Source organism: Dipodomys spectabilis, unplaced genomic scaffold (assembly GCF_019054845.1).
Source record: "Dipodomys spectabilis isolate Male_0828 unplaced genomic scaffold, ASM1905484v1 ptg000234l, whole genome shotgun sequence".
NCBI classification, from domain to species: domain Eukaryota; kingdom Metazoa; phylum Chordata; class Mammalia; order Rodentia; family Heteromyidae; genus Dipodomys; species Dipodomys spectabilis.
The window spans coordinates 8,947,215-8,970,557 of record NW_024870911.1 but is presented as its reverse complement, the minus strand read 5'-3'; the positions used below and the strand labels follow the sequence as shown (position 1 = coordinate 8,970,557).

Here is a 23,343-nt window from a genome sequence, read left to right as displayed (position 1 = left end):
CATTTGGGCTACACCTCCACTTCCAGTTTTTTTGGTGGTTAACTGAAGATTACAGGCATGAACTACTGGTGCCCAGCAGATATGTTTTAATTATTGCTTCAACCTCTTATCACTGGTCTTTAAAGGTGCTGGGATCCATGGCACTATAACTGTGAACTCAATGTTTTGGAAGCCAGAGGGGGATCTTCTTTAGGTATCATGAGGAAACTGCAGTTGGTACTAGCATATAGCACCCTTAGCCACTATTGGGTAGCTGTGGGACTCAGATCATACCTTTTCCTGGATCTGTGAAATAAGGAAAAATGATCCCAGTGATGTGGTCCAAGGTGTGTGGGCTACGAAGATGTTCCTAACTCTTCTGGCATATGAGCAGATAGTGTTTGGGCTGTGGCACTGGTACCCCCATGCTTGGAGGTGTGCGTAGGCAATGGAGGAAGACATTTTCTTGGACCCATAGGTTGAGAACAGGAGGTAGTGGAACTTATGGCTTTGTATCTTTAGTCCTAGAGCTGCAGGATGTAGGTGGGTATGTCTCTAAATCATGTAGTGTAAATTGGTGGGGACATGCTTTGTGACATTAATAATTTCAGTCCTGGAGCTAAAAAAATGTGGAAGGGCATTTCCCATGGTCCCCAAGTACAAGTTAAAGTGAAAGCCAAGGGTTTTTGTACACAGAGCTGTGGTCCCACAGTCATGGGAAGGGGACCAGGTGAGTGCAGGTGATGGGGGGAGTGGAGCCAGTGGCTGCATTCCTAGAGCTAGACTTGGACACTTCCAAGCTGGGACAGGTGTGGGTGAATCTGGGACGTTGCAACATTGTTTACAAGTCTAAGGTTAGGAACTTGTGGGTATACAGCTGTTTGGTCTTGAAGCTACAGGATTCAGAGAGCTGTCTGCTGCCCTGTGAAGTGACATGAGCCCAAATTTCCTGACAGGGTCAAGGTTAGGCTCCCAGCTCCTTAAGTCAAGATGGTGACTAGCAATAGCTGTTGTAGTAGTATGAGTTCTGAGAGTTGAGGGTAGTCCAAAGTGAGAGGAGTCACTTTTAGACTAGCCAGCTTTCCAGACTGGGTTTAAAGCTGGTAAGTACCAGGGGATTCTCCTGAATGTTTAGAAGTGTCAGTCTACTGCTATACTTTGGGGTCTCTTCCCACTGACCTTATAGAGCAGTTTCATTCCAAGATTGAAGGGCCAAATGCTGTTTTCTTTTTTCTAGATTGCCTTTCTAACTATCTATGCTGCTAGGGCTCCTGTCACTTTGCTGGCTTTCAGAGTTCTTTCTTATCACTGTCCTTGAAATATAATTTCTCCTTTTCTGCCCTGACTTCTCTCTGGCAGTCACACACAACCACATGGACTCCCTTCTAATCTTATTATTAATGAGGCTTCTTTATCATAAAAGACACCATACAAAATAGGACTTGGCTTCAATGAAAACATTGTCAGGAACATTTTCTTTCTAGTTTGTTCCTATCATTCCTACCTCTGCTGCCCCTCTACCCCTTCCAGTTGCAGGCCTGAGGCTGTTTTTGAATTTTCCAGGATTACTTTAGATTTCTCCTGGGTGAGTATTGTAAGATCTGTAATGTTATTAACAATTAGGATTGCATACTTACATTTATTGTATAGGAACCAGGCAAGAGAAGTAGATAATATTCTCCAAATTTGTTGGTTCTAAATGGACAGATATGTTTTCTGTCTTGGACTTCCACAATTACATTGGGTAATGGGTTTCTATTCTGATCAAAAACTTGTCCTTTTATGCCTATAAATACAAAAGAAAAACTGAATATAAACATCACATTTTGTAGCATAGGAAAGTATTTTTCCTGTAACAATTTAAGGAAAGTATGCTTAATATTTATTAGCTATTTTGAGTTAATAATGTATACAGAAGGGAAGGTATTTTTGATCTCTACATTATAGTCAAGCTGCTAGTCTGACTTATAGCTTTATATAGGTTTGTTGGTTTTTTCTGTGCATTGTACATTTTATCAAAATAAACACACACAGATGACCATCTAAGTTCATTCCTATCATCTCCAAGTTGTTTGTTCAAGCATTAATGCATACTGTAACATGCCATTGGTAGACTTCATAAAACCCTGAACAAAAAAAATGCCAGTACATTACTTTATAAGATACTTACTGTACACAGAACCTGATGGTTTTGTCTTACAGTCAGGTGAACTATGGGGAAGCTACAATCAAAGGTTGCTGGAAGCATGGAATTGACTGATGGGAGACTTAATGGTTCTAAGACAATAGTTAGGAGCATTTAGTGGGCTCCAGGCTCTATGCTGAGTGCTTAAGTTGTATTTTCTCTCAGAATCTTCACATCAGCACTGTCAGACAATGTTGTCTTAATGTTGGCCTGGAGTATATAGCTCAATTGTTGAGTGCTTGCCTACTATGCCCAAAGTCCTGGGTGTGATCTCAAGTACCACAACAAACATCCCTCAGCTGACTAGGCTGAGGGCCAGACAGTTGTGGCTCCAGCTTTTAAACACATCAGGTGACCAAACAGCATGGGAACATCCTAGCCACTGGTCCTCTAGTCCAGACCTTCCATGAAAACAGAGGCAGACAAGACAGTCACAGACTTCGAGATGTGTCAAAGTCTCAGACTCAGAAGCCTTTTAGTGAGTGCTGAAGGCAACACAGCTTGACCAATTTTAGTAATTTTCTTAACCTACAGGAATCTCAACAAGGAGGTGCTTGTTCCCATTATCTATAAGTAAAAATACTCTGGTATCAAGGGAGAAAGAAGATTTCTATAAGTAATAACTACATGCACCACCAGTATTTTGAAACATGATTTCATTATTAAACTAAAAAAATTGTCTCTGTCTTCAACCACAAGGGGGCAGGGTGGATGTGTGTTTGTAAATACTGGGTTGTTCCCATCAGATTATAGGGACAGGAAGGTAGATAAATATTCTTCAAGGTGGGTGCCCCATGGCTCATGCATGGAATCCTAACTTTTCAGGAGACTGAAATCTGAGGAACATGGTTTGATGTCAGCCCGGGCAGGAAAGTACTCATCTATGATTAAACACCAGAAAACTGGAAGTAGCACTGTGGCTCAAAGTGGTAGAGTGCTAACCTTGAGCAGAAAAAGCTCAGAGATAGTACCTAGACCTTAAGTTCAAGCTCTATGACAAACAAAATAAATTACATATATATATATATGTGTATATATATATATATATGCTTCATATTCCTCATACAATGGAATGTTAAATGGACTTTTTTTTTATGTGTGTGCCAGTACTGAGGCATGAACTCATGTCCTGTCCCCTAGCATTTGTGCTCAAGGTTAGCATTCTACCACTTGGTGGGAGCCACAGCTCTACTTTTGGCATTTTGGCGGTTAATTGGAGGTAAGAATCTCACTGACTTTACTGCCCAAGCTGGATTTGAACCACTACATTCAGTCTCCTGAGTAGTTAAGATTATAGGCATGAGCCCACTGGTACCTGGCTAAGTGAAATTTTAAGCCCTCAAAATTAATAATAGCAGCTCTTATGCTGCAAGCTCTGTGTTATTTGCCATTTTACCAAGATCTTTCAGTGGCAACATTCTGCCAGCACTATACTTTGAAGGCCACCCTCCCTCTGCAGAGCTTTGTGATTCCTGCTCAGTTACATTCTCCTGCTGAGACTGATAAAGGGATTTCAGAAAAGAATTCACCGGGTAACACACTGAAGAATGAATGTGGGAAGAAGTCTAAGAGAAAGGTTAAATTAATCCATGGCTCATGAAGAAAAAGCCAGAGGACCCAGAAACAACAGAGGACCGAGAACAAAGTTTGATATCACAATGAAGAGAGAAACATATATGTGCTGCAGCCAATGGGCCTGCCCCATGCTATATTTTGTGTTTGGCAAGGAATCAGTAAAAATCTTACAGACCTAGGTGCACTTGTTTTATATATTCAATTAACGAGGCTTTGTTATCATTCCAAAAGTACGGAAGCTTCTCCTCACGAGGATATTTACAGCATGACAGCTCCAAGGTAATTTCAAAACACTGGGCCCAGATGTAGTTGTAATCTTGCATTCCACCTAAAAACAAGCAAATTTTGTTTTTATTCAAGTCTAAAATTGGAGTGGTGCCAAGCATCACATACTTTGGGGACAAGTGAATGAGACAGTTACAAGAAAAACTACATGAGAGCATGAATTTGACAGATTAACATGGTCTTCACATCTCATTACCCAAGGCATACCAGTCACTCCTAAATATTTCCATATGAATATCAGAGATGACTGAAGTTCATTTGTGGTTCACAATTAAATGAGGAGACTGATTGCCATGGTTTATGCCTATAATCCTAAGGATTTAGGAAACATATCAGGAGGATGACTGTTCAAGACCAGCCTAGATAATGTTAGCAAGACCCTTCCCCCAATCTCTGTTATGTGGGAAAGATAAAATAGGAGGCTCACAGTCCATGCCTACTCAAGCAAAAATGTGAGATCCTATGTGAGAAAAGAAAGAGGGGGGGGAGGGAGAGGGAGTAAGAGAGAGAGAGAGAGAGAGAGAGAGAGAGAGAGAGAGACAGAGAAAAGGCTCTGGTAGGCTGAGCATGTCAAAGATTCCAAGTATGTTAAGGATCCCTAGCTAAGTATTTGGGCTTGGAAATGTCAAGCATGGGGAATGGAGAATGAATGTAAAGCTCTGGATAAAGCCAGTCAGGTTTGGCCAGCAGAATCTATAAGTGGGTCAGGAGATTGGCTCTGAACTTCTTAAGCATCTGGCTTTGCTGCTGTTGTTTTTGTTTTTGTTTTGTTTTCTCCTGAGGATACAGAACTCTCAAAAACATAGTTGGGAACAATTTCCAACAGTAACTGTGAGTTTTAGTAAATTTCCTACACATGTGGATCTGTCTTGAAAGTTAACAGTCCGCATGAAGGACAGCTCTGCCCCTGGCTGAAGGGGTCTTTTGCTAGCCATGAAGAGGCAAGGGCAGGGTTTTGCCTTGCTGGAGGCCTTAGCAGGCAGGGGCAGATTATGGACAGCAGAGAGGTTCGAGATGTCATGGTGTCCCGCTGGACCTGAGGCCTGCACTGATTGGTTGTGGTCTACATTTATTTACAGTACCTGGAAAGGCGGCAGTGTGCCCGACACAAAAGTGCAAGATTAGTAGACAGCTTTTGCATCCAGAGTGCCAACTGAGAAGGTACCTTTGGAAGTGGCCTTTGTGCAGAAATGCAAATTCAGGTAGGAAGAGAATGCTTTGCATTCTACTGTCTCTCCTCTTGCCCTTCCTAAGTCCCTCCTAATAATTTTTCAGTTCCTAGACTAATACAAGCCTCACATCCCTTGGATTCTGTTTCTATAATTCCTTCTAGTAAAAAATATCCTTCCTTCCCATATACCCTACATGGCAATTACCCTCTCCCTTACCTGACCATCCTATTCCAAGGGTAGGAAACTGGAGGTCCCTCTTGCTGTTTCTATCTGAGGAGTTCTTTTGTTTAGCCTGTTGAAAAGTAGTTTTTGAAACCATGGTACTTCATGTGATCCCACTTCCTCTGTGAACTGGAAGGTCTGGTGATACTAGCTTTCCACTTTCGCATAACAATAATTACCTGGATCTGAGTATCAGCTGCCTGTCTAGAAGGGACCCAAGTGTTAGATTTCTCCAAGATCTTCTCTACTTCCTACTGGTTTTTGGCTTTATACCTGGATGATATCCTCTATCATTTCTAAACCACTATTCTTACTCTAATCACACTGACACCACTATTATTTATGTGCTTTGTACTTGAAAGTAAGATCTGTGTCTTATTTGTCTTTCTTAGCAGGCAGATTCTGACTAAATGTCTGTGGGGCATTAGCAGGGAGGAATGTATCTGAGCATCTCTCAAACCATGTCACCATCACTATTCCTGGGATATCAGCAGATGAAGACACAAGTGAGGGCCTGTGCTGTGACTAAAGATCTTTGGACAACTTTTGGGTCAAAAATGAATGAGCTTGAACCGTTAAGTAAAAGCAATATGGAGAATGGAGGAAATGAAGAGAGACTCACCTTGGAGTGGATACCAAGCATATCCATTTGTAATTCCATTAGGAAAGTTCATTTTATTCTTACACTGATCTCCTTTCACCATGTTGGGATTTCTTGAAGCGTAGGTGTATGCAAGGTGTTGGAAAACATCATCATCAGGAGTTACGCTTCGGGAGAGCAATGCTCCAGTGGCTATATTTAAAAGTCAGAGAAAGACTTTTTGGTTCACTTTAGAGCAGAATACACACCACCATATTAACAAGTACACTTGCTGTCATTTCCTTAGAAGACAGTTTACCCACTTCCACAAATGCTCCCTCTGCTTTTTCTGTGCTGGTACCTGGGGCTTAAAGTCAGGGTCTTGTGCTATCACTTGGCTTTTTTGCTCAAGGCTTGTGCTCTACCACCTGAGGCACAGCTTCATTTTTGGCTTTTTGGTGGCTATGTGGAGATAAGAATCTTATGGTCTTTTCTACCTATGCTGGCTTTGAAGTGCAATCTTCAGATCTTAGCTTTCTGAGTAGTTAGGATTAGAGTCATGAGCCACTGGTCCCAACTATTCTCTCTCTTTTTTAAATTAAAAAAATTTTTTTATTGTGAAAATACTGTACAGAGGGGTTACAGTTACATGAGCAAGGTAATAAGTACATTTCTTACCAAGCATTGTTGCCTCCTTTGTTTTTCCCCTACCATCCCTGCCCTCCCATCTCTATGACTACCCCCCCCCCTTTTTCTCTTTTTTTTTTTTTATGCTGTTTTTGGGACTTGACCTCAGAGCACATCACTATCCTTAGATTTTTACTCAGTGTTAGCACTCTACCACTTGAGCCACAACTCCAGTTCCAGCTACTTAGTGGAGATAAGAGTCTAATGCCCAGGGGCTGGGAAGGTGTCTCAGTGGTAGAGCGCTTGCCTTGCATGCCTGAGGCCCTGGGTTCGATTCCTCAGCACCACATAAGCAAAAAGAAAAAAAGCCGGAAGTGGCACTGTGGCTCAGGTGGTAGAGCGCTAGCCTTGAGCTGAAGAGCTGAGGGATAGTGCCCAGGCCCAGAGTTCAGGCCCCACGACCGGACCCCCCAAAAAAAACAAAAACAAAGAGTCTAATGCCCAGGCTGGCTTTGAACCATGATCCTCAGATCTCAGCCTCCTGAGTAGTTAGGATTACAGGCATGAGCCACTGGTCCTGGCCTACTCTTCTATTTTATAAGGTAATATCATACAAAACAAGGCAGACTCATCTTGAAACATTAAAATTAAATCTGCAAATCTATGGAGGTCTGTAAAGTTTCCTTAAAGATACCACACTGGCTAAAAGAAGCTACTGTTGTCCTACAGTGGGTGTGGGGCAATGTATCCTGATTCAGAGGTGGAAGGAAGGTGACCAATCCCAGGCCATGTAATCAGCAAAGAAAGGTAAGTTCTTCTGGTTTTCTTTGCTTTTAGCCATGCTGACTCTTATGAGATCATCTAAATTTGATCATACTATTCCACTAACAAATACAAAGTTGGTTGCAGCTCATTCTCACTGCCCTGATACTGTTTAAGAGTCACAAGGCAGAATGGGTCAGGACTGGAGAAACGAGGCTCCTCCTAGCCAGAAAAAGTTAAGTCATCTTCCTTCAGTGTCAGAGCATTTGCAGCTCCTGTCTGCACTTGGGAGAACCAAGCAGGCCTAGATGGCTTACCTTGAACACCATTATCAAATGGATAACTGGCCACCAGGGCACCGCCATGGAGGTTCGCAGAAAGGACAAATGTCTCTGTTTTCAGCCACTTCATGATTGCCAGAGTTTCAGGCTGCCTTGATACATTATTGTATTCAAAAGCATCTGGGAAATTTCTATTCAGGTCATAGTCATTAGAATTGCCCCTTTAAAAGAAAGAATGTTTTAGGACTTATTAGTGGTGTGGGAGGGAGATGGTCTTGCAGTGTACAGACCTCTAGCTTGGGCTTTGGATGTTTTCCCAAATGTATGCAAGTGTGGATTGTGGCCTTGGTAGCCTTCCAGAACCACACCTGGCATTCTTGTCCTATATAGTCCTCTATGTTGTGATTTGCTGTCACTAGTGAGATATTGGCTATCATGATACAAGCAGAGGCTTGCATTTAGGACTTTTTCTTGTTTCCTTTGAGAACCTCAGACCCCAATGATGACCACCTGGAAAGGCCCCATGGGGAAGTGAAGAACTAGGTAAAGGCCAGAATAAGACCCTAGACAACCTAGATGGTTGTCTCAGACTGACTGGGTTGCGGTACAGAGATTAGCTGTTGTTGTTCTGTCCTGCTCAGGACTCTGACTCACAGAACCAAGATTAAATAACAAGATTGTTGTTTTGAGTCACCAAATGTGGGGACAGCTCTTTACATAGAATCTGATCATTGATCATTGATCTCATCATGGAGAACACACTTTATACCATGGAAAGTGGTTGTGATAGATATGCTAGAAATAGAGTTAAAGAAATCCAGTGATGAGATTTTATTTTTCTCAATGAAAAAAATTGTTTCATGTTTCTGAGACAGGATCTCACTATGTGACCTAGGCTGGCTGTGAATTCATGATTCTTTTGCTTCAGCCTCCCAAGTGTTGGGATTATTGACATATTCTACCATGCCTGGCAAGAAAAAATGATAAATTATACAACTATGCATGTATATTAGATATTTGGGGAATATTAGATATTTGAGAAATTCTAAACCTCCCAAGGTAGCTTGAAATAAAATAAATTGTTCATACCAGAACTTATCTATGAGCTATTCTTCTCTGGTTAGTTCTGAGACAACTGGCTTAGCAAATCAATGGTGATTAATTATTGAAGACCTGGGTTCTGTGTTAGGAATGAGGGAGCTAACAATGATGAATGGACAGGATTCCTGCCTTCCAGTAATTGCCAGTTCTGTGGGCATTGTGGGGTGGGGAGGGAGAGGTGAGAGGAGAGGATATTAAATAAGAAATCACACACTGAAAATTGTACTCTGAAGTTGGGTGCTGGTGGCTCACACCTGTAAATCTTAGCTACTCAGGAGGTTGAGATGAGAGGCTTGTGGTTAAAAGCCAGTGAAGGACAGGGAATTCTGTGACTCTTAATCTCCAGTTAACCATCAAAAAGCTGGAAGTAGAGCTTTGGCTCAAGTGGGAGAGCCTTGAGTGAAAAAGCTAAGGGACACTGCCCAGGCCCTAAGTTCAAGCTCTAGTATTAGTGCAAAAAAGGAAGGAAGGAAGAAAGGAAGGAAAGGAAAGGAAAGGAAAGAAAGAAAGAAAGAAAGAAAGAAAGAAAGAAAGAAAGAAAGAAAGAAAGAAAGAAAGAAAGAAAGAAAGAAAGAAAGAAAGAAAGAAAGAAAGAAAGAAGAAAGAAAGAAGGAAAGGAAAGAAAGAAGGAAAGGAAAGAAAGAAGGAAGGCAGGCAGGCAGGCAGGAAGGCAGGCAGGCAGGCAGGCAGGAAGGAAGGAAGGAAGGAAGGAAGGAAGGAAGGAAGGAAGGAAGGAAGGACGGAAGAAGGAAAATAGTGCTCAGAGGGTAAAGTGGATTGGAGAGTTTACCAGGAGACCTGATAGAGGATGTGTGGTCAGAGGCATCTTGGAGGGACTGCTGCTGAAGCAGAGGGAGAGGTAAAGAGGGGAAGAGGGGTGTGCCACCTGGTAGTACCATGAGATAGATGGAGGATGGTGAGAGAGACTGGTACTGGGGAACTATGGGGGTGTACCCAAGGGGTGGAAGGTGGAGCAGACAGTCGGGCACAGGAGTCCTCAGGACTCCATGTTTCATCCTACCAGCCACAGGCAAGAGTTAAGAGCATCAGCACACCTGACATGACACAGGCTGTCAGGTGCAATACCATTTGGGGTCTCGTCTTCTCTGGGCTGACAGGTACCTGCCTAATGAGGAGAGCCTTTTCATTGTTTTGTCTTGTTTGCAATTAAGTTAGACCTACTCATCTTTTACCTTCCACTATTATAGAAGCAGTCGGGCTTTTTGACAGATTCAAAGCCGTCTGGGTTCATCGAAGGCATGATGTGTATCCGAGTATTGTTGATGAGCTTTGTAATCTCCGTGTCCTTCCCATGGTTGGTTACGAGATAGTCGATCAGGTGGAGCAGCATTTCCCGCCCCACAGTCTGTGTGGAAGAGAAAAGGGGTGCTGCCAGATCAGATGCAATAAGGACACAATCATGTGCCTAAATGGATTTGCTAGTAAAAGTTTTAGCACTTATTTGTACATAATTTCATGTGTGTGTGTGTGGGGGGGGGGGTGATGAAGATTGAACCCACAATAACTTACTTTTTCAAGAATGAGTTAGAGTACATGTGTTCTGATCATAGTAATTTTTACTTGCTTGTCATCCACAATACTTACGGAATGGTCAAGAAAGAAGCAGAATCTCAAAGAACATTCACTACTGCTACATGCAACATTGTAGAGCTTGAGGTCAAATTTATTAATCAAGTTAATAATTTTAACAGGTTTCAGATGTCCACTGTCTCCCATTATAAGCCCTCTTGCACATTTCTGTAGTGTTTTTTTTCTGATTCTGTGCATTTCTGATCTCCATTTGATGTTTCTGAACCATAGAAACATGAAACCCTAAGCCATTGGCCTATTGTTCACCATTTTGGGGGGGCTATCTGTTCTTTTAAATGAACCCACCTTTTTGCTTATATTAAAAAATAAAACTGCCGGCCGTCGGTGGCTCATGCCCGTAATCCTAGCTACTCAGGAGGCTGAGATCTGAGGATCGCAGTTCAAAGCCAGCCCAGGCAGGAAAGTCCGTGAGACTCTTATCTCCAATAAACTACTAGAAAACCAGAAGTGGCGCTGTGGCTCAAGTGGCAGAGCGCTGACCTTGAGCTGAAGAGCCTGAGGGACAGCGCCCAAGCCCAGAGTTCAAGCCCCACGACCCACCAAAAAAAAAAAAAAAAACTAAGCTAGGCACCTTGATTCATGCATATAACCCTGGCTCCTTGGGAGGCTGAGAGAGGGTGATCACAGTTTGAGGCTAGTCCAGTGGGAAAAATACTCTCACGACCTCTTCTCTACAAGTAGCTGAGTATGTGGCATACACCTTTAATACTAGCTTTGTAGCATGATAAATGGATCGAGGTTCCTCTAGGTGCATGCCCAAGAATGAAGTGAGACTGTCTGAGAAATAACCAGTATAAAAAGGGTTAGAAATTTGGTCAGTAGGTATAGTACCCACCTAGCAAGCAGGCGGTACTGAGTTCAAACCCAAGTACCCCCCACATACACCTCTGTATCATTATCACTTTGGTATATATATATATATTTCTTTCTTTTTGGGTCCAGTCGTGGGGTCTGAACTCTGGGCCTGGGCACTGTCCCACAGCTCTTCAGCTCAAGGCTAGCGCTCTACCACTTGAGCCACAGCGCCACTTCCAGCTTTTTTCTTTTTGCTTATGTGGTGCTGAGGAATGGAACCCAGGGCCTCAGGCTTGCAAGGCAAGTGCTCTACCACTGAGCCACCTTCCCAGCCCCATATATATATATTTCTAACAATGAGTAAAAGAGTGTAAGTATTAAAAAGCTTTCACATCCAACTAAATTACCTTCTGTGCCACCGAGGACCTGGGAACTGAAGGACTGGAGGGGTTCTCGTTTTATAATACCCAAGGGAGGTTTACAATTTTTCTTACTTTTAAAAAAACTTTATATAGTCTAGTCACGTCTTCCTAATAAGACGTGACTAGACTATATAACATCGTACCTATGATTCTGGGCTAGAGGAATCTGCTCTTGAAGACCAGATGTTAGAAGACAGATGCTAGGAACCAGGACAAAGTGGGGCAGAGGTTAGATGAGGACTTGACTGTTGCTGCTGCTCAGGAAAGCATTTAATGGAGTCTCAAAAGTACTTGGGTCGCTGCTGCACTGTAGAAATGCAACACTTTGACCCAGGATGATGACCCCTGGGTCACTCCTTTATCGGCCTCACTGGCACATAAAGAAAAAACAACCAACTCTCCTTTATATATTTTGTTATCCTACACAGGATAGTGACAGCAGGGCCTCAAACATTGTGATATGTGAATTTTATCTTCACATGTAATAGCAATGCAATTCAGAGCGGAAATCACTCAAACCTGACCTCAGTTTTTTTCCTGCTCATTTTTCTCTTCCTCTTCCACACACATGACTTTTTCAATCATTTTGGTTTTATTCTCTGGTTAATACATGTAAATATGATTAAATTTCATACATCTTATTAAAAGGTAATACATACAATATGTCATACAACCTGCTTTAAATTCTTTTTATTAGTGTACATTAATTGTACAAAAGCACCTCATTGTGCTATTTCCATATATTCATGTAATATTTGATCAATTCACTCTATTACTCTTTCCTATCTCTATTCCCCCTTTTATATATTTTTTTAAAATTTTATTCTGTTTTTTGTCAGTTGTGGGGCTTGAACTCTGGGCTTGGGTGCTGTCCCTCAGCTCTTCAGCTCAAGGTGAGTGCTCTACCACTTGAGCCACAGCGCCACTTGCAGTTTTCTAGCGTTTTTTTGTTTGTTTGTTTGTTTGTTTTTTGTGAAACTACTGTACAGAGGGGTTACAATTACATGGGCAAGATAATGAGTACATTTCTTATCAAGCATTGCACCTCCTCCTTTGTTTCCCCTTTCCATCCCTTCCCATCCTCCCCCTCTCCCCCCCAGTGGTTTTTATTGGAGATAAGAGTCTCATGGACTTTCCTGCCCGGGCTGGCTTTGAACTGAGATCCTCAGCTCTCAGCCTTCTAAGTAGCTAGGATTACAGGTGTGAGTCACTGGTGCCCAGCTTAAAACCATGCTATTTTTTACAGAAACAGTAAAACCATGGTTCAGGAGATATGCATATAACTAAAATGTTTTGTTTCAATATTCCACAACCATCATGTATTCTTCATTGCTGAGACTGACAAAGAAACAATTAAGCATTGGATAATTTCATGAATACCAAAGAAAACAGATGAAACTCCAGAGGGATTAAAACAAAACCCTTTTTTTCTATTGGGCCTCATTTGATATTTCTGTAACAGCAAATTTATGCCAAATATTATTCAAATGAATTCTTCCCATCCATATCTCCATTACTCACTTATGTTTTATGCATAAACTTGCTTCCCTTCCTAATTTTAAGACTTTAGAATGAAGTCTTTGAGTATGAGACCTTGGAGAGTTCATATTTTAAGAAAGAATGGATCAAATCAGCATGCCTTTACTTAGCCAGCACTTCCTTTGTCGTGCGTGCTTCCTTACTGTAAGAATGAACCCTACATCAGAGCAGCTCACACACAAGCTTCGGTGACTCAAGGACAGTTAGAATGGCAGCAATCCAGAAAGTAGAACACAAATTCCCTATCAGGTGTAGTTCAATTTCTGCCACTGTGCAATTTGCCAGACAGTTATAAGTGAGTCTGAGTCTAGCTCTCCCAAGAATGCTTATGAACAGGAATTTTGTTGTTGTTGTTGGTTGTGGGGCTTGAACTCTGGACCTGGGTGTGGTCCCAGAACTCTTCAGCTCAAGGCAATCGCTCTATCACTTGAGCCACAGTGCCATTTCCGGTTTTCTGGTGATTAATTGAGATAATAGTTTCATCCTTCCCAGGCTGGCTTTGATCATCAGATCTTAGCTTCTTGAGTAGATAGGATTACAGGTGTGAGCCACTGGCACTCAGCCAGGAACATTTTTTGAAGAAAGAAACTATAACACAGATAGTAATAGTAGTAATAGTAGTAGTAGTAGTAGTAGTAGTAGTAGTGTGTTTGTATAAGAGGGAGAGGAGAGAGGAAGTGCCAGAGAAACTTTGGCTTTCCTAATTGTGGACTGTTTTTAAAATGCTATACTGCAAGGCAGGTTCTAGAAGGAAATGATCAGTTCTGGGACTCCAGTGTGGTGTGTGTCAGATTTGATTCATTTAGCTGACTGCCTAACTAGTTCTTCTTCTTCAAATATCAATCTACATGTTACGTATCTGTTAGAAACACCCACCTCCCCCTCCCCCCATTGCAAATTAGTCTAACTTACTCCATTTCGTAAAGGACTCCATTTTGTCTGGCAGGAAGGCAGTTTGCTTTGCTTTACAGACTGTTGTGAATTCAAGCAGAACCCAATCTATGTATTGTTTTGACAATATATTCCTGGAAAGGATTGGACAAGCAGACAAATAACCTCCTTGCCAAAATAAATAAATAAACAAAGAAATTGACAACTCCAACCATTTCCTAGAATAGCTAGCTGAACTCAAACTACAAAACAAAATGTCAGTAATACAGTCTTTCTCCATAAGCACTGATGTTTACAAACCCAGCCCTAACACCATGATGGACACTATAAGCATCTCTCTCTCTCTCTCTCTCTCTCTCTCTCTCTCTCACACACACACACACACACACACACATACACACACACACACATGCATATATTATAGACTTGGTTCCCTAGCTCTCCTGGGAAGTGAACAAGGATTTTTGCCACCTTGCCAGTCTGCCTCTTGGTGAATTCCTGTACACTCCCTGCACACAGGCCAAAGACCCCAGATTTAATTTTACCTGTCATACTTTTCCTGGTGTGGCCCTTACATATCACATCTGTGCTACTTAATGCTGTTCACATACATTACAGTCACCTGACTGACACGTCCTCCCCCACTCCACCATGTCTAAGCCTGGACGTGGGACCTAATCCATTTCCTTAGTATCCCTGGTCTATCTTGCCCAACTCCTGATATGCCACGTATTTAATAAATAACTGCTAATTAACTACTGTTGACAAATCCACTATCAAGCCGAGTCTTGTGAGGAAGGACTTTTGAAAACATGTGGACTTAAGGTGCTCAGTGAGTGAGACATATAAATAATAATGTGATTCCAAGGATTTTCCACACTGAACAAATATTACAAGGTTCAGGGCTATCATTTCTGCTTACGACAAAAACTTGGGGCATCTGGTCACTAAAAGGACAAATAAAAGCATTACTTGAGGAATCGAATATATGCTTAGAATGAAGATGATGTACTACTTGGAATAATCAATAAAGAGCTTAGTCTAACTTAAAAAAGAAGCAGTTTAATCATTTAAACATTGTACCACTGAGGTCATTTTGCTATTTTAGAGTAGTGGTAAAAAAAAATCAACAACAAAACAACAAAAACTGGAAAGCAACAATGAGAGAACAAACTTTGCTTTTCTGGTACTGGGTCTTCAATTCAAAGCCTTAACTTCTTGCTAGACTTTTTTACTCAAGGTTAGCTCTCTTCCACTTGAGCCGCACCTCCACTTCCAGCTGCTTGAGAGTTCATTGAGATAAGAGTCTTATCCCCCATGGTCTAACCCCTGCCTTCACTGTATGTGATGTTGGTATAATTTGTGGAGGGGAAGGGAAAAAACAAATTGTTTAACTAGGGATACAGGTGGACCCATTGCAACAATGAGATATACAAGATGTTATGTGGAAAAACTAACTTCACAACTTTGGTGGAGGTGGGGAGTATGGGAAGGGATGGGAAAGGGAAACAAAGAGGAGGGAACAATGCTTGATAAGAAATGTACTCATAAGCTGGGCGCTGGTGGCTCACGCCTGTAATCCTAGCTACTCAGGAGGCTGAGATCTGAGGATCGGGGTTCAAAGCCAGCCCGGGCAGGAGAGACCGTGAGACTCCTATCTCCAATAAACCACCAGAAAACCGGAAGTGGCGCTGTAGCTCAAGTGGTAGAGCGCTCGCCTTGAGCTGAAGAGCTGAGGGACAGCGCCCAGGCCCAGAGTTCAAGCCGGACGGCAGACCAAAAAAAAAAGAAAGAAATGTACTCGTTATCGGGGCTGGGAAGGTGGCTCAGTGGTAGAGCGCTTGCCTTGCATGCATGAGGCCCTGGGTTCGATTCCTCAGCACCACATAAGCAAAAAGAAAAAAGCCGGAAGTGGTGCTGTAGCTCAAGTGGTAGAGCGCTAGCCTTGAGCTGAAGAGCTGAGGGACAGCGCCCAGGCCCAGAGTTCAGGCCCCACGACTGAACCCCCCCCCCCAAAAAAGAAAAAGAAATGTACTCGTTATCTTGCCCATGTAATTATAACTCCTCTGTACAGTATTCTCACAATAAAAATAAAATAAAATAAAACTTCAGACAAATGAATTAAAAAAAAAGAGTCTTATAGACTTTTCTGCCTGTGTTGGCTTTCAGTTGTGATCCTCAAATTTCATCCTCCTGAGTAGCTAAGTTTATAGCATGAGCCACTAGCACATGGCTACTTTTTGGTTTTGTTCTCATAAATCTGGAACCTCTATTACATGAGTAGGATAAGAGCAATTTCAGATATTGTGTCTGTGTAGCAATTAAAATACCCTGTAAACATAAGCATTTACAGCTACAAATTTCATCTCAAACTATTTATTATATCTAGAAGATGTGTAAAGAATCATTTGTCCTTAATTTTTAGGTTGAGTAATCACTACACTCTAGGGAATCTTTTTCCTTATATCTAGAATATAATAAAATATAACTAGATGCCACCAAATGTGAAATTCTAAATGTGATGTAAACTTTTCAAGAGTCTACATACTTAAAACTATATAGAATCAGAGTAAAACTAATTCAGAAGCTTAAAAAATTCCTCTCTCCTTCCCTCTAGTTAGTATCATAAGTGAGTTAAACTTAATAAACACACCCTGGAAGCTATCTAGTCTACAACTATAGTAATCAGGACTTGGATACTGTGGTCAAGGAAACTTGAGCTGAACTGGTCTAGGCTCTGACCTGCATTTTGTCATTGCTGTGTTAGCTGAAAACTCCAGGTACTATATTTTTTTTTTTTCCCTCTTGGTTTGAATTTAGGACCATGCAGTTGCTGATCAGGCCGAGACACTTTAATCCTTTAAATACTTTGTCTCATTTTGATATTTTTACTGGAGAGGAATTAGAAATATCTTATTAAAAAAGAGATTGTCCAAGTAAAAAAAAGTTTTTCAAAATTCTCAAGAACATAGGATCAAAGATAGGCACAAAACAGAAGGAGAGGCTCTTGTGGAAGAGATGAGGGGCATAGACCTTTACGGGCTCCTCCTGCAAAACAATCAGGATGTCAGTTCTTGGGTGAGGGTGTAGCCATGGTTTTCAGACAAGCCTGATTTTGGCTTGTGATATGGTTTTTTCCATAGCAAACCAGGAGCACTGAGGGAAGGTACACCTAACTGGGCAGTGGTGGCTCACACCTATAATCCTCACTATTCAGGAGGTGAATCTTGATCTGAGGATCAAGATTTGAAGCCAGCCTTGGAAGGAAAGTCCATGAGACCTTTATCTCCAATTAGCCAAAGAACCCAAAGCAGAGCTGTAGCTTCAATGGAGCACCAACCTTCACTTAAAAAGCTAATAGACAGCACCCAGGCCCTGAGTTCAAGCCCCAGTACTTGTTCAAAATAAAAAATAAAAAGATCCCAACCTAAATGATCTGAGTATCTGGAGTAAGGGAGGGGAAGAACCCCATTCAGTGTGAGCTGCCTCAACCCTTCCAATTAAAATGATTAAATTTCAGGTGTGTCAATAGCAGCCTACATAAATTAAACCTAGAATTGGGGCTTCTACACTTGAACATTCCAATGTGTGTGCAAATCAGGGTCTGGAAGAACCAGAAAAACCTTGGGTAGGCTTATTAAAATGACAAAGGCAGAACCTCAGAAATACTCTCCTATGCTGTCCTCAGGACAAAGGTTCACGTGGTTAGTGTCTGTGAGCTCCCCAAAGTGATCCCACAAAAATCCAGGAGAGGGCGCTGGGCACAGGAAGATTTGAGAGACCGAGAGAGGTGACAGAAATCTTCAGTGTTGCCTTTCCTAAGAGCTTGTGACCTTTGCACATGATCAGGACAAGGAATTTGCCCCTAGTACAACTATCTGTTCTTTGTAAGAATAAGAGAAAACGAAAAACACGTACAAAGTAAGGAGTGGGCTTACAAATGGTATTACTGCTTATGCAACAACACTTGTCTATGGCCATTTTCAGCTGTTTTTGCAATCCATAATTTTCCTTTTCCTCCTCCTCTTCCTCCTCTTCTTCTTCTTTTTTGCTTTTGCATTTCTGAGTGTAGTAAGGTTAACTATCTCAGACCTTCAGTATCAATCAAATTAGACCATCTGAAAAACTCCTTAAATGTATATTTACTAATAGTGTTCCAACTGAATCAGCAAATTCTCGGCTCTCACTTTCAGTTAAAAGCAAATGGAGGGATTTAGAGGCATAGAGTCAGTGACACTGTAAGAAACCAAAAATCCAATGTAGAGACTCTGTAGGAGGGACAACTGATCAATGTCCTTAAAAATGATATTACTGCTATTATTAAGGTGTTATACAGAGGGGTTAGTATTTCATAAGTCAGGTCATGAGTACTTTCCTCTTTTGGACAATGTCACCTCTTCCTTTGCTTTCCCTCAGTTTTCCCCTCCCCCTGTCCCTGCCCACAGTTGCACAGTTCATTTGCCACATAAGTCTAGTGAATATTGTGATTGCATTTGTTCACCCTTCCTCCTTCCCTTTCTGCTCCTGATCAATCTCTTTTGAAAGCCTAATGTCATAAAATGATTCTTCAAATGATACTATAAAAGAGATTCTAGGGATATATCAACCAAATATGATTCATAATACTGGACGAGAATCTGTTTTGAGCGATTTTGAGGACACCTTGAAAACAATTAGAAAATATAGAGATAGAAAATAAAGACAAACATTTACTGATATAAAAGGATAGTGAGTACTAATTTTAAAATGTTAACCAAAAGGAAAACAGCATAAACAGGTGCTAGTGTCTCATGCTTGTAAGCCTCACTATGCAGGAGGCTGAGAGCTGAGGATCACAGTTCAAAGCCAGTCTGGGAAGTAAAGTTTGAGAGACTAGCTCCAATTAATCAACAAAAAACTGGACTGGATGTGTGGAACAGGTAGTAGAGTGCCAGCTGTGAACCAAAAAAGAAAATAAAAAGCCAAGTGAGAGCACAAAGCTCTGAGTTCAAGCCCCCAGCACTGGCCCAACAACAAAAAGAAAGAAACATAGCATACTATTATTAGATAAAAGTGCATGCACAGACATGGATATCTAGAATGATAAATAAGAATCAGCAGTACTAATTTTTGGAAGGCCAACATATAATGTTTTCTTTTATGTTTCTTTGTATTACTTTTTTATTTTTCATAGTACTGGGTTTAAAATTCAGAACCTCACACTTGTTAGTCAGCTAGTCTGCCACCTGAGCCATGTTTCCAGCTCTTTGTGCTTTAAATTAAAAAAAAATTGGATATAGTTTTATGTTTTCACCTGGGCCAGCCTGTATGATTTCTCCTTTCTGTGTCTCCCATTGTAGTTGTGATCACGGTCAGGAGCTACTATACCTGGCATGTTTGTTGAGGTTAGGGTCTTACTAACTTTTTGCCTGTGTTGGCCTCATTTGTATTTTTTCTAATGTGCATCAGTGTTGCTTTTGTAGAAACAGTAATTGTATTGTAATAACAATAATTGTTGCTATTGTTGTTACAGCATTGGAGAATGAACTAAGACCTCAAGTTTGCCAGACAAACACTTTACCATAGTTTGTTTTTTTTTAAAAAAAAAAAATTAGAATTTTTTCTCCTAATGAGTTTCAAGATTTTAATGATGTAATAATCAGATAAGGGGGAATGAGTTATAGTCCAACACTTCTCACATAAACTCAAACTTCTTCATTGGAGTAAAACAGGCTTTTTTTTTTATTGTTTACCATTCCTGAATTACCAATAGTATCTTGGCGTTTTCTCCTGTATTCCTCTACTTAGTCTAGGTTGTTACAATCAGAGAAATCGTAAAGTCACTTTTTCTTACATCTATAGTAGAAAAATTAACAGAATATTTTTAGTAGGGAAACAGACCTAATTCTAAAACAAGGTACAATGAGATACAGTGAAATCCATGGGGGGAACATGTCTGGTATGGTGGAAAGAATTGGGTCCTGGTGCTGTCAGTGAGCCATGGGAAAAAGTGTGGCAGCTACACACACACAGATACACACACAGATACATACACATACTACACACAGACACACAATGAGGTGTGGTTCAGAGAAAATGTTTTTAAATAGTGTCAGTTCTGTCTACCGTGTGTGTGTACATGCACATGTGCCTCCTGTAGAGATTCGCCACATGTGGTTGCTAAATCCTGGAGTCATAAGTCAGTGTGTGTGTGTGTGTGTGTGTGTGTGTGTGTGTGTGTGTGTGTGTGTGTGTGTGTGTATGTGTGTGTGTGTGTGTGTGTGTGTGTGTGTGTGTGTGTGTGTGTGTGTGTGTATTGCTATTATCAATGAAGACTTCCAAAGAAGTGAAGAAATACTGGCCTAAAATGCTACTTACATTCTTTATTCGTAATGTTTATTTGTTGGCCACTGGCTTGAACTCGGGGCCTGGGTGCTGTCCCTGAAGTCTTTTGCTCAAGGCTAGTGCTCCAACACCTTGAGCCATAGCACCACTTCAGATTTTCTGGTGGTTAGCTGAAGATAAGAATCTCACAGACTTTCCTGCCTGGGCTAACTCTGAACCATAATCCTCAGATCTCAGCCTCCTGAGTAGCTAGGGTTATAGGCATAAGCCACCAGAGCATAGTTGCTACTTTATATTCTTTAGCAGTACTAGGAGCTTTGACAGGCTTTGAAAGGTGCTAAAAACTCTTTTAATTCCAATAAATGAGTAAACAAGGGGTGGCTAGACTTCTCCACTGAGACGTCTGTTCCTCCGTTCCTCAGTCAGGCTGTCCTGTCCTCTAGCTCCCAGTGATGCCAGGAGGGCAGGGTATGCATAAGCCTCACATTCAGAATAAGAAATTTTTTCATAGCTCCAGATGGGTGACAATGTTGTCAGACACTTTGTATTCATAAACTGTTTTGTAGAATGGGAACTTCTTTATACAACTACTTAAAGATAATAATAATAAAAATGTTAAAAAATAAATTTCTTAATATCTCCAAAAAACCCAGACCCTGCCACCAGTTGGGACACAGAAGAAGTCAACAGTATATCAAGTCTCCACTTCAAAGCACATTAAAAGCTTTCTTCTTTTTCTTCCCGCCCCCCCCAATCCTGCCTAATCTCAAAGCTTGGCATTTCTCAAAGAATCACAGTGAACTAGCAGGTCTTGATTTGATGGAAAGCACTAACTAGCCAGAGAGAAAGATGCCAGAAATTTGGGGAAATGCATGGAAAGAACAAACAAATCTTGTGAGAGCTTATCTCTGGAAGTTTCTGAGGATTAATTTCTGAGCAGCAGACTGCATCCTCTGAAATGCTGGGAATTCAATAAACAAGCTACTGGAGACAATAAGTGCCATCTGTCTCTTATTAAAAATGGATTTCATGGGACCTTGATCAATAGACTAGATAACAAAAGGAAAAGGAAGTCTGGACTGCTGTGTGCAACAGACAGTTGTTTTATTAAAAGCAACTTTGGTCTAACTTCCAGCAACACAGTCTCATGGAAAAACAGTCTCAAATGGATTATGCTCAAATGGATTGAGTATCACCCACTCCCAAACTAGGTTCGGAGATCTACTCCTTAGAGACAGGTAGGCACATCTTAGCTTTGGCTGCAAGAAGTCTCCCTTTGGTGGGCAGGTTGGTCAGCATGCCTGGCAGGGACAAGAGGTGTGTCATGAAGGTGGAGCCAATTCCTATGAAGTCGGGGTTAAGCCAGGTCAGGAAGCTCAGCACACTAGAGCATGCCACTCATACTATCCCTGGTGTTACGCTATGTTGGCAGTGTGTACATACTGAAATGTGCATTGACTCTGATTTGTGTGTGTGTGAGCGTGTGCGTGTGTGCACGCACACACCTGCCCGTGCTGGGGCTTGAACTCTAGGCCTGCGTGCTATTCCTTAGCTTTTTTTGCTCAAGGCCTGGCACATACCTGAGCCATACCTGCCCTCCCAGCTTTTTGCCGAAGTAGACATGAATCTCACAGACTTAACTACTTGGGCTTGCTTTGAACCATGATCCTCAGATCTCAGCCTTCTGAGTAGCCAGGGTAATGGGCGTGAGCCACTGCTGTCTGATATATGCTGCATAGTCTTAATGCCAACCAGGAAGTGAGGCAAGGGACCCAGCTTGCAGGAGTTCAGAGCTGAGTGCTGTGGCTCATCCAGCTCCTTCTATAAAAGCAGCCCTGGTTGCTCTGAGGGCACTGAGCATGTGAGCAAATGGCTGGATGTGTTGGACCTGGCCTCTGAGGTTTCCTCAGGGGTCCCACAGGAAGAACTCTCCAGGCCTTTCCTGTTTTGTTATGATACATGACACTTTGCCTTGCTTCCTGTCTAGTAACTACCGAGAGCTCAGCCACCTGAGGGGAAGTTTTTCTGGTGACATTTCAGAAATGCGCAGCATGTACATACCTCATCTCCATGCATATTCGCCACATATTTGAATTCTGGAATCCCAACTCTGTGTTCCTTTGGATACCGCCCCACAACGAGCACCCACAGGTTTCTACCTTTACGGGGGGTGGGGAAAAAAGAAGAGAAAATTAAGTTGTCTCTTAAAATGACAAATGAACATTGGGAGAATGAGAGTAGGAGACCAACGAGGCTGTTTCTCCCATCTGATTACTTTTACAGATCATGGTGACTTTAGCTCCTTCATCTGGCTAACATTTCCAGGTTTAAAATGATCTCACTGACTGCCAGTGAGATCATTATAATACAAATATTTGTTATTCTCCAATGTGACTTCTAACATGTGACCACTTATTAGGTTACATTGCCCTTATTTTTCCAGAATGTTTTTATACTCCTCTCTGAGCTCTTAGACTCTCATAGAAACCATCTTGCTAAGGTACACAATTATACAAAGCTAAATTATAGTTGATGGTTGACTGGAAGGATGCCATAACTTGAAGCACACACACACAAAAGTGACAAAATAACGACAGCAATGAAACTGTAATTCAGGAGGAGGGCTGTTTTTGTTTTTGTTTTTTTAAGTAAGAAATTCTGCATTCAAACGCTGATGTGACATGGCTCCTTTGCAGTACCTTTAATGGGCATGAGTTTTGCCAAGTAGACTAGAAACCAAAGCCGTGCTAACAATGCCAAGGAGAAAACAGTCTCTTTTTTTGGGTCCGGTCGTGGGGCCTGAAATCTGGGCCTGGGTGCTGTCCCTCAGCTCTTCAGCTCAAGGCTAGCACTCTACCACCTGAGCCACAGTGCCACTTCCGGCTTTTTTCTTTTTGCTTATGTGGTGCTGAAGAATCGAACCCAGGGCCTCAAGCATGCAAGGCAAGCACTCTACCACTGAGCCACCTTCCCAGCCCCAAGAAAAAAGTCT

At 41.7% G+C, this 23,343-nt stretch overlaps 1 protein-coding gene across 1 annotated transcript in view; it reads right to left on the bottom strand.

Annotated features, from left to right (window-relative positions):
- Cpm (carboxypeptidase M) overlaps positions 1-23,343 on the bottom strand; it is a 60,273-nt gene that overhangs the window by 2,917 nt on the left and 34,013 nt on the right. The window contains exons 3-8 of the mRNA XM_042698729.1: positions 22,413-22,510; positions 9,963-10,135; positions 7,705-7,889; positions 6,041-6,211; positions 3,915-4,067; positions 1,617-1,765 (exon numbers count right to left, since the gene is read on the bottom strand). Of these exons, the coding sequence (XP_042554663.1) occupies positions 1,617-1,765; positions 3,915-4,067; positions 6,041-6,211; positions 7,705-7,889; positions 9,963-10,135; positions 22,413-22,510 (929 nt within the window). The remainder of the gene's footprint in view (positions 1-1,616; positions 1,766-3,914; positions 4,068-6,040; positions 6,212-7,704; positions 7,890-9,962; positions 10,136-22,412; positions 22,511-23,343) is intronic.